This window comes from Natator depressus, chromosome 17 (genome assembly GCF_965152275.1).
Source record: "Natator depressus isolate rNatDep1 chromosome 17, rNatDep2.hap1, whole genome shotgun sequence".
NCBI lineage: Eukaryota > Metazoa > Chordata > Testudines > Cheloniidae > Natator > Natator depressus.
The window spans coordinates 21,954,678-21,970,768 of NC_134250.1; the positions used below are offsets into that span (position 1 = coordinate 21,954,678).

At 53.5% G+C, this 16,091-nt stretch overlaps 1 protein-coding gene across 4 annotated transcripts in view; it reads left to right on the forward strand.

The window, feature by feature from the left end:
* Positions 1-16,091, forward strand: part of HIP1 (huntingtin interacting protein 1) — a 158,606-nt gene that overhangs the window by 121,233 nt on the left and 21,282 nt on the right. For all 4 annotated transcript variants that reach the window (XM_074974767.1, XM_074974769.1, XM_074974768.1 and 1 more), the window contains exons 8-13: positions 7,176-7,316; positions 10,051-10,108; positions 11,320-11,395; positions 11,891-12,025; positions 13,331-13,428; positions 15,967-16,039. In XM_074974767.1, the coding sequence (XP_074830868.1) occupies positions 7,176-7,316; positions 10,051-10,108; positions 11,320-11,395; positions 11,891-12,025; positions 13,331-13,428; positions 15,967-16,039 (581 nt within the window). The remainder of the gene's footprint in view (positions 1-7,175; positions 7,317-10,050; positions 10,109-11,319; positions 11,396-11,890; positions 12,026-13,330; positions 13,429-15,966; positions 16,040-16,091) is intronic.

Below are 16,091 nucleotides of genomic sequence, written 5' to 3' on the forward strand. Positions count from 1 at the left end.
TCTGCACTGGGATGTAGCCTGGGTGATCCCGTCGTGTCTGTTACGAGCTTACGTACGGTGATGGAGCAGGATAAGGGCAGTCACATCTGTGGACTAGAGTCTCCCGCAGTCCACGGGACAGGCAAGATGGTGCCTTTGTGTCTCATGGGCTAGCATGGGTAATGCAGTGATCCTTGGAGGGACAGGCCTGGGGTGCAGTGCAGTGATCACAGGGCCAATCCGGGGGTAACACCATGCCCCAGTATATGCAACCTGCCACCAGAACAGGAACCGAGAGTAACAACAATTGAACACATGGGATCAAACCCCGACCGGGGTGGGACTCCATAATGGGGGGGGGGCTGTACCCACCCCAACAGAAACCTGCAGGGTGAGTCTCTTTCTTTCATAAACTTTGGTAGCATTTGTACAGTTTGTCACATCAGTGTCTCATTGACCTGAACTAAGACAGCATCTAGCATCGCCATGGTGGCTCACAAACACCAGTGAACCAAGCCGCCTTCACTAGCCCCACTGTACAGACGGGGAAGGTGAGGCACAAGGCTGATCAATGACTTGGCCAAGGGCCATAAGACAGGTCTGTGGGAGCCCTGAAAGTAGAGCCTCCATCTCCTGACTAGCAGGCCAGCGCTTCAGCCACGTACCCCTCCTCCTTTCCCTTCCTCCATGTCTGCAAGGGAGCAGTACAATGCCGCTGTGCCTCTGTGCGCTGACATCTCTGCAGCCCTGCGCAGGTACTTGTCTGATCCATGCAGCTTCATAGCCCCACTGGGAAGGAGGGAGGCCCTGTAATGAAGTTGGCGTTGTTTTTCTGCTGCTAGCCTAAGTGAATTAAGCAGGGCTAATATCAGCTCTGCCCATTTACATGTCATTAGCTTAGCTTTTGATTTACTCTTAAATCACTGCTCAACTTCCCTGCTAATTACTGGGGACCTCACTTCATTATCCGAATGGGAGGGGAGGCAGGCAAGCCGGTGGAAATCCAAACTGACTCCCTGCCTCCTGCTGCCTGGGCAAGGATGACATTGCTAATTGTCCCATTGTGTGCATCCCCAGCTAAGGAGAGAGCAGGCTAGCCCAGTGCATTAGCATGAGTCAAGCAACAGGTCCCCAGGGAAAGGCCCAGTGCTCCCGCTTGGGGGCGTAGATGCTTCAGCTATCAAAGGAAGGAGATGAGGAGAGTGTGAGTCTCTGTTTGGTGCTATGTACAGAGCACAGCTGCAGGTGTGATGTGAATGGGTTCCCACAGCAGCAAGGCCTGCGGGAGGCACAAGAGGGTGTTCCTGGGGATGTGGAGCCTGCCTGCCTTTCCAAGTCCATTGCTGCTCTCTGTCCATCTTCAGATGTCGCTGTCCCTTTTGGGGTTCTGCACTCTCCTTGGATCCCCACTTTCTTTGTGATTCCACCCACCACTGACGTGCAGCCCCCTTTGAGCCAGAGCACAGCAGCTGTTCATTCCTCACCGTGAGGTCCTTTGACCTTCCTTTGGTTCTGGAGCAGGATGGGTGTGGTGTGTGGGGCCTGCAGCCGAGGAGAGAGATAGGGACAGATCCATGTGTCCTTAAAGCTGTGTTGTCCCACCCGGTGTCTGCCTCGTTTAGGAATAACACGTTACAGAGGAGCAGGGGTTGTCTCTGTCCAGCATAGATGGACTCGAACCCGACTAGGGATCTCTCCAGCGTTCACTGGGGGCACATCTGGCATTCAGCACGGGGATTCTGGGGTGAATTCTTGAGACGTTGGCACTGGACTCAGTAAATGGGCAGACACCAGGGGAAGGTGACCTTTCTCCCGGTCCTCCCTATCTCTTCTTCGGTCTCTCCAGGCACCCATGCTCTAGTGGGAGTTTAGAGGATGTGCATAGCGAGGATGTCATAGAGGACCTCTCCCTTCAGGCAGGTGGCTCGGCAGGTATGAGTGCCCCACGGAGAATGATGTGGGACCCTAAAGCTAGCAGCTCGATGCCCATATGGAGAAACAGAATCGCTAGCCTTGTCAGCCAGGTCTGGGATGCCGGGGGAGAGCTGTCCTAAGCAGTACTGCATGCTCATCGGCGAGCACTGGTGCACTCCTAAGGATTTCCTTGTGCCATTGATGCACTAATGAAGTCTATCCCTCCCTTTCCTAGCATCCCCGGAGGGATGCCGGTGTCTGCCCCTGGATTTCTGCTCTAGCTTAACAAGAGTGGAATGGCTGTACCCTGACTACCTGGCATTGGCCAGGTGGCTAATGAACATACATAAGAACAGTCATACTGGGTCAGACCAAAGGTCCATCTAGACAATTATCCTGTCCTCTGACAGTGGCCAGTGTCTGGTGCCCCAAAGGGAATGAACAGAGCAGGTAATCATCAAGTGATCCATCCCCTGTTGCCCATTCCCAACTTCTGGCAAACAGAGGCTAGGGACACCATTCCTGCCCATCCTGGCTAATAGCCTGTCAGGATTCCTTCCCCACTCTGACCTCTGGGTACAGATGTGGGGACCCACATGAAAGACCCCCTAAGCTTATTTTTACCAGCTTAGGTTAAAAACTTTCCCAAGGCTCAAATTCCGTCATGTCCTTGAACAGTATGCTGCCACCACCAAGTGATTTAGACAAAGAACCAGGGAAAGGACCACTTGGAGTCCTATTCCCCCAAAATATTCCCCCAAGCCCTACACCCCCTTGTCTAGGAAAGGCTTGAGCATATATCCTCACCAATTGGTACAGGTGAACACAGACCCAAACCCTTCAATCTTAAGAACAGTGAAAAATCAATCAGGTTCTTAGAAGAAGAATTTTATTTAAAGAAAAGGTAAAAGAAACACTTCTGTAAAATCAGGATGGTAAATACTTTACAGGGTAATCAGATTCAAAACACAGAGGATTCCCCTCAAGGCAAAACTTTAAAGTTACAAAAAACCGGAATAAACCTCCCTCTAGCAAAGGGAAAATTCACAAGTTGAGAAAACAAAGATAAACTAATACGCCTTGCTTGGCTGTACTTACAATTTCTGTAATATGAGAGACTGGTTCAGACTGGTTTGGAGGACATGGATTGATGTCCGGTCCCTCTTAGTTCCAAGAGCGAACAAACACAGAAACAAAGAACCCAAAACAAAGCCTCTCTTTCCCCCCCCCCCCACCTTTGGTCAGGTGCGAACCAGGTTATTTGAGCTACTTAACCCCTTACAGGTAAGGAGGAATTTTAGGCTACCCTTATGGTTATGACATAGCCATTGATGGACCTATCCTCCATCTAGCTCCTTTTTGAACCCCACATGGGAGAGCTGGGTGCTCACAGGCAGAGGCCACTGTTGGAAGCAGCATATTCATCCTCTGGGAAAAGAGGAGACATCTCGTAGAGCTCCCTGCCCCCACCCCTAAGGGCTGGGAGCCCTGCACACAGCCTGTGGGAGTTGTTCTAGGCCTCAAGTCACTGAACTGCAACCCTTCCAGCCAGCCAAAGAACGGCACTGAGGGGGTGCGGAGGGCAGCTTGGAGGGGCAGGGGAAAAGGGAGAGGAAATACGGGACGCTTGAGTGCTCCAGCAGGAAGGGGAAAGGAGTGACTTGCTCTGGGTGCATGATGAGATAGGACCAGGGAGGAGACCTGGGCCCTGGTGGGGATGTCTGTGCAGTGCACTGTGCCCACACACAGCAGCAGTCCCAGCTTTCAAGCACTGTCTTTTCTGGGGGGAGCGGTACCTTCCACTCGGAACCAGCTGACCCACCCCCATCTGCAGCAGTTACTCCCTAGGAAGCCACAAAGGTGGCTCCATTTCCGCCAGCTCCTCTAGCTGCTGTGCTGTTAGAAAATACCCTATAGCCCTTGCTTCCAGACGCAGTCTGTGCAACATGAGAGAGGAATCGGAGTGCGCTGGCAGAGCCGCACGACGTGCAGAGCGAGCCGGCAGCCAGGCGAGAACCACACCAAGGCGCCTGCAATGGCCTCCTTGCTTAGTGCAGATGCAGCCACAGGGTAGAGCCATGCGGCCATTGGGGAGATTGCTGGCAGCCATTGGTCTGAGAGGCTCTGGAGAGACCTGACTAGTCAGCAGAGTTCTCCAACTGTCCATTGAATTAAGCCAAGTGCAATCGGGAACATGGGGCCTCGCCCACCCCGACTAATTTCTGCCTAGCTAACCTAGCGCTGGCTGCCTGTAGCAGCCCGGGAGTGCTGCCATCATGGTGGCACCGTGCCCTGCTGGCTGCAGCATGTAAACACACACTTTTCTCCCCCTTCCAGACTAAGGACCCAATCCTTCAATTGATCCAGGCGGAAGGAGGCAGACATGGAAGAGAGATACGGTATGATCCTGGTCCCACTGAAGTCAGTGAGAGTTTTTCCATGTTGTCTGTGGGCCCAGGATTTTGCCTGTTGTCTTTCTTCTCTGCGCATTGCAAATCAGTGTAGACATGAGCCAGCATTCTGCTCACTCTGAGATGTTTCTTGAGTCACTTCACGTTAGTATGCATGGTGCATCTCTGAGCCAGAGCAGCCTACCCGCTCATTGCAAACCAGGGGCACGTTTCTGTGATCAGAATGTGAGTAGTTCTCCCATCACTGGCTCCCTCACCATCTAGCGTCATGCAATGCTTTGCCTTTCTGTTCAGTGAGAAACAAAGGGCAGGCAGAGAATGATTGCTGGGTACAAGTGAGGGGTGACTAATGCTCTGCCTGAAGACTGAGCAAGCAGGGCACGGTGGACTGGGGACGGGATCAGAGCTCCAGATGAAAAGGAAAGAGCTGTCATTTCTGGTCTGGCCTTGTTCATCTGCTCTGATGCTGACTGGGATACAAATGGTAAGTGATATTGATCCTCATGCTCTTCTGTCCCTGCTGAAATGGAAGGGTAAATTCATCCTGGTCACCAACCAGCCCAGGGCAGGGTCCAAGTGCTGGAACATGGACGGGGACATGAAATGGGCTATTGGTGTGATTTACCACAGCAAGCCTGTGTCCAGTAAACGAAAGTCCGGCTTTCTCCAGCTAGTCCCTTCAGAACTGTTTCCAAAGATGGGGGCGATGGTAAAACTGTGCCAGAGGACTGGGGGCGCTTGGCTCCAGGACTGCAAACCCAGGCTGTACAGAGACCTGCTGGAGGCTTGATACGCCAAACAACATCTCCATAAAAATAAAATCCCTTCTGAGCCTCCTGTACCCCTCAGGAGGGAGCAGAGAAGGACATGGTGCCAGTGCTTTCAGCCCGGATCCTTAAAGGGAGTTAGGCACCAAACTCCCTTTGATTTTCCTTTGCAGCTCACCTTACAGCAAAGCCACTCAGATCACCTGAGCACAAACAAAGCAGCTGAGAAATGTCCTAGACAGTTACTGCAAAACGGTTTGTTTGCAGTATTGACTCAGGGAAGTAAATGACCCTAGTAGGATAGTGCTGCCCTTGCTCCATGGCCAGTCAGAGCCTCTGCGAGGGAGAGTTGGACCCACTCCTGTAGTGTCAGCGGCCAGTGCAGCTGGTCCGGTTGGTGGTTGTTTGGCAGATGGTGCTAACGGGGCGACCTGTTCAGAGCTCTGTTCATTCGGAACCAGTTCCCTTCAGGGCTGAGGCCAAGCATGAGACATTCCATCCCCAAAGGGCCAGTCTGTTAAACCACAGGAGCACTGGGCTCCATTCTTGCCACAACTACAGCTGTGCTGGGCCTGATATGCCTGAGTGAGGGAAGAATTTGCCCATTACCTTTGGGGTCCTGCCTGCTTCTCCCTTTGTGACCCATCTCCAGAGGCAGGTTCTGCAGTGGAGCACACATCTGCTAGGCCCATGGGTTTGCCCAGGTGGCTTAGCATTGCGCTTTCAGTGCTTCTCCCCTGAAACTAAGGTTCGCACATTGCAACCCCTGAACCCTGGTGGATACACTGAGCGTCTGGGATTGGAATGGGGATTGAGGACTAACCTACATGCCTGCTCAGTGAGGGGCTGGACATATTGTATTGACCCACCTGATCGGGCTACTTAGTGTTGTGTTACATCAGACCTCTTGGTAGCACACCAGATGTACCATGATTCAAATGCAAGCACTGAAGATATATTAGCTGCTAGGCCCTATTTGCTCTAGCACTTGGCAGTCCCAGGGGGCACTCAGATAAAAGGGTGACGTACTAGGGCAGGTAGAAGTGGTCAGTGGCTCAAAAGTAATTCCTAGCATGGCCCTTTGGGAGCACCCACCAGAGTTAGGACTTCTCGGGCTTGGGGGGGTTGCCCCTTTTTGTCCATTGCTCTATGATAAGCAGTGAGGTATCCCTGCAGGTCCCCGGCCTGGATTCTGTTCCATGGTGAGTCTTGCTGGGGGGGCCACCCGCATTGTCCTGTCCCAGTGCAGCAGCTCCTCCCAGCAGGTATCCAACTCGGGGCAGCCACTCCAGCTCCTTGCACAGGGGCTGCCACACCTCAGCTGCCTGTTCTGGGGTGACATGTACCCAGTCAGCTGCCTTCAAACGCTGCACTCCTCCCAGTCCCAGCCCACAAGAAACCCTCCCGGCCTGACCCTCTCTTGAGCAATCCTGCTGCCAGCAGACATGGAAACTTCCTTCTCCTGTCACACTACGAGCCCCCAGCAGTAGAGGGGGACAGCACCGAATCTCCTCTCAGCAAATTGATCACAACGTGTGTAATATACACATAGGAGAGATCCCTCCTCAGTGTCAAACACTTAACCAGCTTTGTCCACTGAAAACTGCTAGTGAACTACCTGAATGTCCCTTATTCATCTGGTTACCAGGTGTTTCTGACCATGGCCGTGTGTCTCACAGCATGGGACTGTTTCTTGCAGCTCCCCTGAGCACAGATTACCTTAGCAAAGCCGTGGATAACGGTGGGCCAGTGCAGTTTTCTGTCAGCTCCCTCATTCGCTTTCCTCCTTTTGGCTTAAAACCGATGGAATTTGGTTTTTCCCAAAGTTCCTATGAAATAAGGATAGAGACTCTTAGGTTAGCATGGAGGGGAGGAAAGGTACAACAGCCGAGACGTACAATAGTCTGGATGCTTCAGTGTAGTGATATGAGCAGCTGTGCAGAATATTCTCATGGGGGGTGTGTGTACAACAGCAAAGTGTACTTATATGAACAGCTGTGCAGAATAACCTCATGGGATGGGTGTATGTGTGAGAGAGAGAGGGAGATCAGTGAATTTCATGGAACGAGCCCTGAGCACACTGTCTCTCTCTCTCTCCTGTTAGTATTCAGCTCCTTGGACATGTCTCGCTCCGTGTCGGTCACTGCTGCTGGCCAGTGCCGCCTGGCCCCACTGATACAGGTGATACTGGACTGCAGCCATCTGTATGACTACACTGTTAAACTCCTCTTCAAGTTGCACTCCTGTAAGTACACAGCAAGCCTCTGAGAGTGTCCGGCAGCTGCCATTTCGTTGCTGGGATGTCCTGAGAAGCTTTGATGTAGCAGATTTAAAGTTTCTGTAGCAGCTGTTTCAGAGGCGGAGCCCTGTACCAAGGCTGTGCGTGTGTCAGGTGTGCCAAGCACAGGGAAATGCCCAGTCTGTGTGTTTAGACATCTGTTCCCAGAGCGCAGCGTACCCAGGCAAAGAGCTGGTTTAAAACACTGGCGGGGGCTGGCTCGGTAGCTTGGCCCAGTGGCTCGCTCTGTGTCACGCGCAGAGACCAGGCCAGGTTTGACTCCTGCCTATAGTCTCAGACTTGTAGCGTTTGGAAGTGCGGCTGGCTGGAGGTCGGTGGCTCCCCCAGCTGATGAGGAAGCTGTGTTGACAGGTGTCGATCGAACGGCAGCCCTGCCTGATCTGTGATCAGTGCAGAGAGAACCCCACCCCGGGGAGAGAGATGTGGCACAGTTACTGCTGAGGTGCCTGTGTGGATTGATGCTGAACCGCCTGGCCTGGGCCAATGGAGCATTAGGCTCGTGGCTGGGCCCTGCATTTGCTGAAGCGCCTGCTGCACCGGCTGTGCCCCCGTGCCCTTGACTCCAGCTGTGCCCTTCCCTGGGGAGGGGAGGGGGGACACTTGACTGGCAGCCCCCTCCTGGGAAAAGGGAACAAGGCATCCCCTTTCTACCCTTCAGGGCAGGGCATAGGAGACCCCAAGGGCCAGGGGAGGCTAGTCCAAACAACAGCATGCTTCCCCCTCTGTTCCCAAAACTGGATTCTGGGCTTGCCACTGAGGCCCTTCCCCCTCCACCACAGATGTTGGCAGTTGGAGGGTGGGATTGAACAGAGAAGTGGTGAGATTTGGGGTGGGGAGAGTGAGGCAGAGAAACAAGCTATGGGGGAGAGGGAAAGGGGAGGCAGGGACAGAGATCATGGGATGTGTGCGATGGGGGAGAGAGGGCGCAGCCAAGAGGAGTGAGAGAAGGGGAAAGAGGAGACAGAGGAAGGGAAGCAAGGAGGCCAGGTCACTGAGGTTGACCAGGTGCAGGTGGAAGCCCGAGCAGCTGCGTCATGTGTGAAAGGCATGGGGGGAATCCCTCTGCATGCCAGCCGGAGGGGACTTGTGTTTGTGGCTCATAAAGCTACCCCCAAGGAGCACATTTCCCTTTTAGAATGCCCCAGCCCTCCCTCACACACTCCCCGCAAGGGCACTGGCCTCCCTCCCTGCCCATGCCAAGGTACTCAGCAGTTGTGTCTAGGCCAGGACCCTGTGCCCTCGCCAGTACAGCCCTGAAGGAATCGTAGCCACAAGGGGGTTTCTGCATCTGGAGGAGTAAAAGCAGAGAGCAGTGGGAAATGTTCACCCCCCAACCTGAGCTCCCCCAGAATGAGAGCATCCTCCAGGCCGCAGCTCCCAGGACTCACCGAGCTGTTGCATTTCTTCCGGGGTGAATCCCGGGGCACAGATCCAAGCCGTGCACCGATCCGCAAAGATTGCATCAGGCATTTGGACTTCGGCAAGGTTGGCTTAATAGCTTCAAATTGTTTCCTGGGGTATGAGAAAGCGGCACCTCAGTGATCCTGGATTTAGACAGCTGCTGCCAGCTCCCTGGCTGAGTGCAAATGAAGGCCCTTTCCTCTCCGTGAGTGAGACCCCGAGGACTAGTAGCTCCTCTAGCTGGGAGCCATCTCAGAGCCAGTGCTCCTGCCCTGCAGCGCCACCTGCTGGGAGCGCCTGAGCAGCGCTCGAATTATGGGGGGAGAGTGGGGGTGCCCTTAGGGAACGTGGACAGACCTGGAGGTGCCAGGGTGTACCTTGGGCGGCTTCCTGTGCTGGCATCCTCTGCACTGAGCCCAGCTACAGCAGGACTCTCTTCTCCTCTCTGCCCATACCGCCTCCCCACCTTCTGCCCCGCTTCCTCCCCTCCCCCTGGCTGCCATCTCCCCCTGCACGTTACCCCTGCCTTCCGCCCCCTTCTCCTCTCCCCCTGACTGACCCCTTCCCCTGGCCGTTTGCCCCCCCACCTTCTGCTCACTCCTCCTCTACCCCCCCGACCTGCCCATTACCCCCCCCGCCTTCTGCTCACTCCTCCTCTACCCCGATTGCACCCCCGCCTGCCCATTTATTCCCCCACACCTTCTGCCCCCTCCTCCCCTACCACTGACTGCCCCCTCCCCCTGCCCATTATCACCCCCGCCTTCTGCTCACTCTTCCTCTACCCCCTCACCTGCCCATTACCCCCCCGCCTTCTGCCCCACTTCCTCCTCTACCCCTGACTGTCCCCTCCCCCTGCCCATTACCCCGCACCTTGTGGCCCCCCTTTTTCCTTACCTCTCTCGCTTCCACGGACCAACCCCTCATCGTGCCCTGGCTCCCTCCACAGGACAGCCGTGGCTGCTGTCACTGCTCTCTGCAGTGCCTGGCCCTGTGGCTGACCACACAGGGAGAAGTGAGGGGCCAAAACAAACCCTCTACACCCCTTCCCATAAGTCAGAAGTGGGGTAACCCCTAAAAGTAGTAGGGGACCCGCCCCCGGCCCTGAGTATGAGGCTGCAGTGGTAAACTGTTCTAGGGCTGGCTGCTCTCCAGTGCAGCCCTATCCCTCTGTGTGGTGCTACTCAGCTGTCTGGAAATGAGCATGATTCCTGGCGCGTGCTCAAGGAGACCTGGGAGCTGAGAGCTTTCCTTTGCATTCCATCCTGTGTCTCTTCCTCAGGCCTCCCCGCTGACACACTACAGGGCCACAGGGACCGTTTCCTGGAGCAGTTCAGAAAGTAAGTGCCCTGAATGCCAAGCCTGTCACCTTTGGCACTTATCCTTTGCATGCTGACTTTAGCTCAAAGCGGCTATTCCTAAGTTCCTTACTGGTTAGGTAACTCATGCCACTCAGACCTATTCTACAGGCAGGCTTGGGGCTGACAAGAGCCCCCTGGGTTTGAAATGAACCGTCTGTGGCTGAGAAACGAACAAAGTCCTAATTTCTGAGTCCCCTAGCTCACAAATGTTTATCCTAGAGCTGGGCTGGCCTCTTCTCTGCCCCCATGCTGTTGGCATAACCCATTGGCACTGAACAATGATTGCCTTATTAAATCCAAGGAGGCTTTTGGGCTGTAATGGCATTGTATGGGAGGTATCAGCCAGTGATTTAAAACCATTGAGCTGTGGTTTGGCTGCCATGTACAGTCATCACAGTGCGGTGAAAATATGAAGGTGCAGCCCATCTCCCCTGGGCTTTCCTGGAGTCTCGGAGCCATTTCCTGTAAAGGCCCTTTCGGGGCTAAGATAATCAGGGGTTAACAAGCTTGGCCGCTGGGGTTGGGGCTGGCCTCAGCCTGATGGTGCATGCATGCTGCAGCAACGAACACATTAGAAATGTGTTGCTGGGTCCATCAGTCCTTCTGCCCTTGGAAATGTACCGAGCGAGCGTTTTCTGTTCATTCCCCCTTCACCTTCCCCAGCCCGGAGGGAGGGGTAGGCTGTGATATCCTAAACGTTCCCTGCGGGGGACCTTATTCACAGGGGTAGGAAACCAATGAGGGAAGCAGGAAACTCAGGGGAGATGGATCTGGTGGCTGGCTCTTCAAGGATTTAGCTGGTAAATTCTTTCCCCTTCATTCTTAGTCTCAGCTGCTCTTTGCATCAGTGATGGCCCCTCCCTCCCTAGCTGTATGGGGGAGGGGCCCCACCCTCCTGGATTCACCTTTTACCAGTGTGTTCGCCACTTGGCTTGAGGCACATGTCCGGGTACTGTTCCAAGAAGCAGAGCCGTTAGCTCTCTTCCCAGGATCCCCATCTTGAGTTGTATGGCAAGATAGCGTCCATGTAACTGAGGTCAAGGGCTGCCTTTCCCTCTCTGCATGGGATGCCTGGTGTGGAGCCACAAGTGATGGGCTCTGTTAAATGAAGGGAGCCACCTGCATCCTGCGACTGCCTGGATCTGCCTCAGCCATCAGAGTCCCCTCACTTACGTCCCATTTCCTTCCAGGTTGAAAGATTTGTTCTATCGCTCCAGCAACCTGCAGTACTTTAAACGACTGATTCAGATCCCACAGCTCCCAGAGGTGAGACCCGAATGGCTTCTCTCTTGCCCTTGGGCACAGGCTAAGAGGGAGGGGCTGCAGTGACCATTGGCGTGACTAGGCAGTGGTGTCTAGTGGTTAGAACAGGGCCCTGGGAGTCAAGACTCCTGGGTTTTATTCACAGCTCTGGGCAAGTCAGTTAAACCCCAGCGTTGAATGGTGGGTGCCTGCAGCCAAGTCTTGGAAGCCATATTTGCACTTACAGGGGGATTGCTTTTCAGAGATCCCTACTAGAGCTGGGTGAAATTTTGTTGGTAAAGAATAAATTCATTGAAAAATGTACTGGGAGGCACCAACACTATTCACTAACTTGGCCATCCTTTATGCTAGAGAAGGGAGATGAAGCGCTGCCTCGTAGCATCGTAACGACCCCACTTGGGCTGCCTGGGGTGGTGCAGCAGGCAGATTTGGGCGCGTTGTGTCCCACAGAGCCGCTTTTCTCAAGATCCCGCCATCAGTTCTCCCTTTCCGCACTAGAATCCTCCCAACTTTCTGCGGGCCTCGGCTCTGTCAGAGCACATCAGTCCCGTGGTGGTCATCCCGGCTGAGGCCTCGTCCCCAGACAGCGAGCCCATCACCGATCTAGTGGAGATGGACACAGCATCACAACAGGTGAGCGCCTGGCCCCCTGGCATCAGTCTCTCTCTTTGAGCCCGCGATTGGCTCTGCCTATGTCTGGCAAGGTGTTCAGCTGCCAAGAGAAGTATGCCTGGCCCTTGCATGCCCTGCAGTGGCTCTGGGGCTGTATTGCCAGGGCTGTGATCTCAGGTCTCATAACATACTCAAGGCCTGGTGCGTGTTTGGTTGTATGACATATGGAAAAGCCAGGGCACTACAGGAAGCAGCATCAATGCTGCTTATTCCCATGGGCTTAGTACTGAGTTAGCGCCCTTGGGGATGTTGTGCTGTCTGGCTAATAAGACATAAAACCAAGAGTCGGTGAAGAAATCCCAAAAGGTAATTCTGGTGTCCTGGCTAGGTGATGACTGGTTGATTGCATTTGGCTTCTCCTGCGTTTCCCCTCGAGTTCTAGATCCACATGACATGCTTCATTTCCTGTCCTAATACACCAGCCCAGAGGTGGCTCCACTTCAGTGGCAGGCGAAGTGGTTTCTCCATCTCCAGTTAACATAATGATTTTTGGGGGTGTGGGTGGTATATACATACCCGTAAGGTTGTTTATTTAGGCAGTACCATTTGGAGCAGACAATAGATTCCCCTAGTTGCAGCTCTTGGGTTTGAGTCTCTGCATCTTGGGGAGTCTCCTGCACCAGGGTGGAGCACGGCCATTCTGATGTGGTGGCATTTTAAACTCACTTTGCACTAGGATAAATGACTGCCTGGCTGCAGGGCAGCAAATTTGGCCCATTGCCACTTGTAGTGGCTAATGGTGATATTTCACATGAAGAGAACAGGGGATTTCTGTCATGCCAGTAACTCCTTTGGCAGCTAGTGGTCAACTGCTTGTAAATGCAGCTAACTCTCACCACTACAAGTGCCTCATAAGTAGCTGCTCCGCTTGCTGTTCCAGACAGGGTTGGCCTTCTGTCCGCTGCAGTTGTCTGTCTGTCCCAGTCAGGCCCCATCTGGATCAGATTAGTTGCAGTACCCTGTTGTTTAATAAAGCAAGTAGAACTGCCCTAAGCTGGGTCAGGCTGCATAAAAGATAGGGGCCCATGGCTGATGGGAGCTGTCTGTCTGCAAGGGGAAGGGATATCTGTCCCTTAGAGGGCGTGGGGCAGCTGCCAATCTTGCTAACGAGTGGGATCCTGGTGTCTGGGGGAGGGGTCTGCCCTTGTGAGGGGGTGGGGCTGAGACGGGGGCGGGCAGGTGCCCAGTCCATGTGCAGTGTTTCTGGCCATGTGCGGGGCGGTGGTAGATTTGACTCCAGGGATCTGTGTTTGTTTCCCCCTCCAGAGCTTGTTCGACAATAAGTTTGATGACATCTTTGGCAGTTCGTTCAGTAACGATCCTTTCAACTTCAACGGTCAGAATGGAATGAACAAGGATGACAAGTGAGAGCTGGCTCAGGGGCCCCATCACTGCTGGTGGGGCATGTTCAGTGTCAGGGGAAGGAGCTGTGAATGCGGAAGCAAGGCGCGGTCCAGTTTTGTGGGGAAGGCCTGGGCCTCTCTTGCAGGGGGCACCCTGGGGTTGACGGGTGAGGGCTCTCCTGCCCTGGGGGTTCACCTGTGAAGGGTGCTGAGCAACGGGCCGAGCTCTCTGAGTCTGGGCTGGCTCTGCGATAGGAGCTTGATGCCTGGCCGTAGGCTGGAACCTGGGCGAGTGGGCTAGGAGCTGAAACACATAATCAGCAGCTGGCAATGTCCCCCGCACTTAGCACAGCGGAGCCTTGTGCAGCTCCTTGTGGTGTTATAGACAAGGAAAGTCTCCTCCAGCCCCACACACTTGCCCTTGCGAGCTGGCAGTCAGCAGCGGCTGGACCTCGGTGGGTCATTTAGGAACACGGCTTGCCAGACAAGATCGGCCCAGGGCTCCATCCAGCCCAGTATCCTGTCTCTGACAATGCACAGCTCCAGCTGCTGCAAAGGATAAAACCCTGAAAGAGGCAGTGATTGGATAGGCTCCCCCAGGGGAGGTTCTCTCCTAACCCCAGTAGTTAGATCTGCTCACACCATGAGGCAGCTGGGCTTAGATCCTTTCCAGCTATTACAGCTCTTCTCTGTATTAATGTAGCAGTCCAAGCCTTTTTTGCAACCTGTTTAGCTCTTGCCTTCAGTTCCATCTTATGGCAATGACTTCCACAGGCTAACAATGCATTGGAGGACACTATACTTCCTTTGAACAGTTTTAAATTGGCCACCTTTCAGTTCCATTGAATGCTCCCATGCTCTTGTGTTATGAGACTCAGGGAATAAAAGATCCCAACCTCCCTCCTCTGGACCAGTGGTTTTCAAATTGTGGTCCGCGGACGCCTGGGGGTCCACAGACTGTGCCTAAGATTTCCAAAGGGGTCCGCACCTCCATTTGGTTAGGAGTCCGCAAAGGAGAAATGGTTGAAAACCACGGTTCTAGACCATTCGTTAGTTTGTATACCCCCATCCTATCCTCTCCGAAAGTAAGTATCCTCACACCTTCTTGTCAACTGTCTGAATGGGCCATCTTGGTTATCACTACAAAAGTTTTTTTCTTCTGCTGATAATAGCTCATCTTAACTAATTAGCCTCTTACAGTTTGTATGGAAACTTGCAACTTCTCTGTATGTATTGTGACAGGGTCAGGCCAGATGGCTACAGGAGAGTGATAGAAGGCAGATATATTAGCCCCAAGTTAAGTAGGTCCCTTTTCCCTGGGTAAGGTAATGGGGAAGGTTCCAGAACAATCAGGAACTTTCTGGAAACATTTAAGGCAGACAGGCTGATTAAAACACCTACAGCCAATCAAGAGGCTACCAGAATCAATTAAGACAGGTAAGCTAATCAGGGCACCTGGGTTCAAAAAGGAGCTCACTTCAGTTTGTGGCGTGCTTGCGAGGAGCTGGTAGCAAAAGGTGCAAGAAGCTGAGAGTGAGAAGGCGTACCGCTGGAAGACTGAGAAGTACAAGGATTATCAGACACCAGGAGGAAGGTCCTGTGGTGAAAGTAAAGAAGGTGTTGGAAGAAGGCCATGGGGAAATAGCCCAGGGAGATGTAGCTGTCACGCAGCTGTTACAGGAGTCACTGTAGACAGCTTCAATCCACAGGGCCCTGGGCTGGAACCCGGAGTAGAGGGCAGGCCCGGGTTCCCCCCATGCCTCCATTCCCCCAACTCCCTACTTGATACCGGAAGAGTTGACCTGGACTGTGGGTTCCATCAGAGGGGAAGGTCTCTGGCTTGTTCCCCGAACTACTAGGTGGATCAGCAGAGACTGCAGGGATTGTTCTTCTTCCTTTTCCCCATGCTGGCCAGGGATGAGGCTAACTGAGTGAATGGCAGATTTGAGCCACGAAAGTGGCCAAGCTGAGGGCTGCCGTGAACCTCTGAGGCGAGCAAATCTGCCAATAAGCACATGACCCACCAAGGCAGAGGAGGAACTTTGTCACTCTGTGTGGGTGTATTTGTGTGTGTGTGTGTGTGTGTGTGTGTGTGTGTATATATATACTTCTTACTATATGTTCCATTCTGTGCATCCGATGAAGTGGGCTGTAGCCCACAAAAGCTTATGCTCTAATAAATTTGTTAGTCTCTAAGGTGCCACAAGTCCTCCTGTTCTTTTTGCGGATACAGACTAACACGGCTGCTACTCTGAAACCTGTCTCTTTCTAAGGCAAACAATTCTGTTCTTTCTCTCTCTCTCGATAAGAGAGCGTTCCAGGCTCCTGACCATTGCTCGTCCCTGAACCCTATCTTCTTCTGCAGTATTCTTTGAGACAGGGTAACCAGTGCTGCACGCAGGATCCCAGGGGAGGGCACCCCTGGGTTCATGTATTGGCCTCATAATATTTTTTGTGTAATTCCCATCTGATCCCCAAACCTCCTCTGCGTGGGGCGGCAGGGTCACGGGTTAAGGGGCACAGCATGGAGGAAGCAACTGGTGTCATTCTCCTTGCCAGGGACCGGTTGATCGAGCAGCTGTACCGTGAGATCAGTGCACTGAAGGAGGAGCTGGAGAACTTCAAGGCGGAGGTGAATGTATAGCCCATATTATTGACGTTAACCCAGTGTGCGGGCTGTGCGA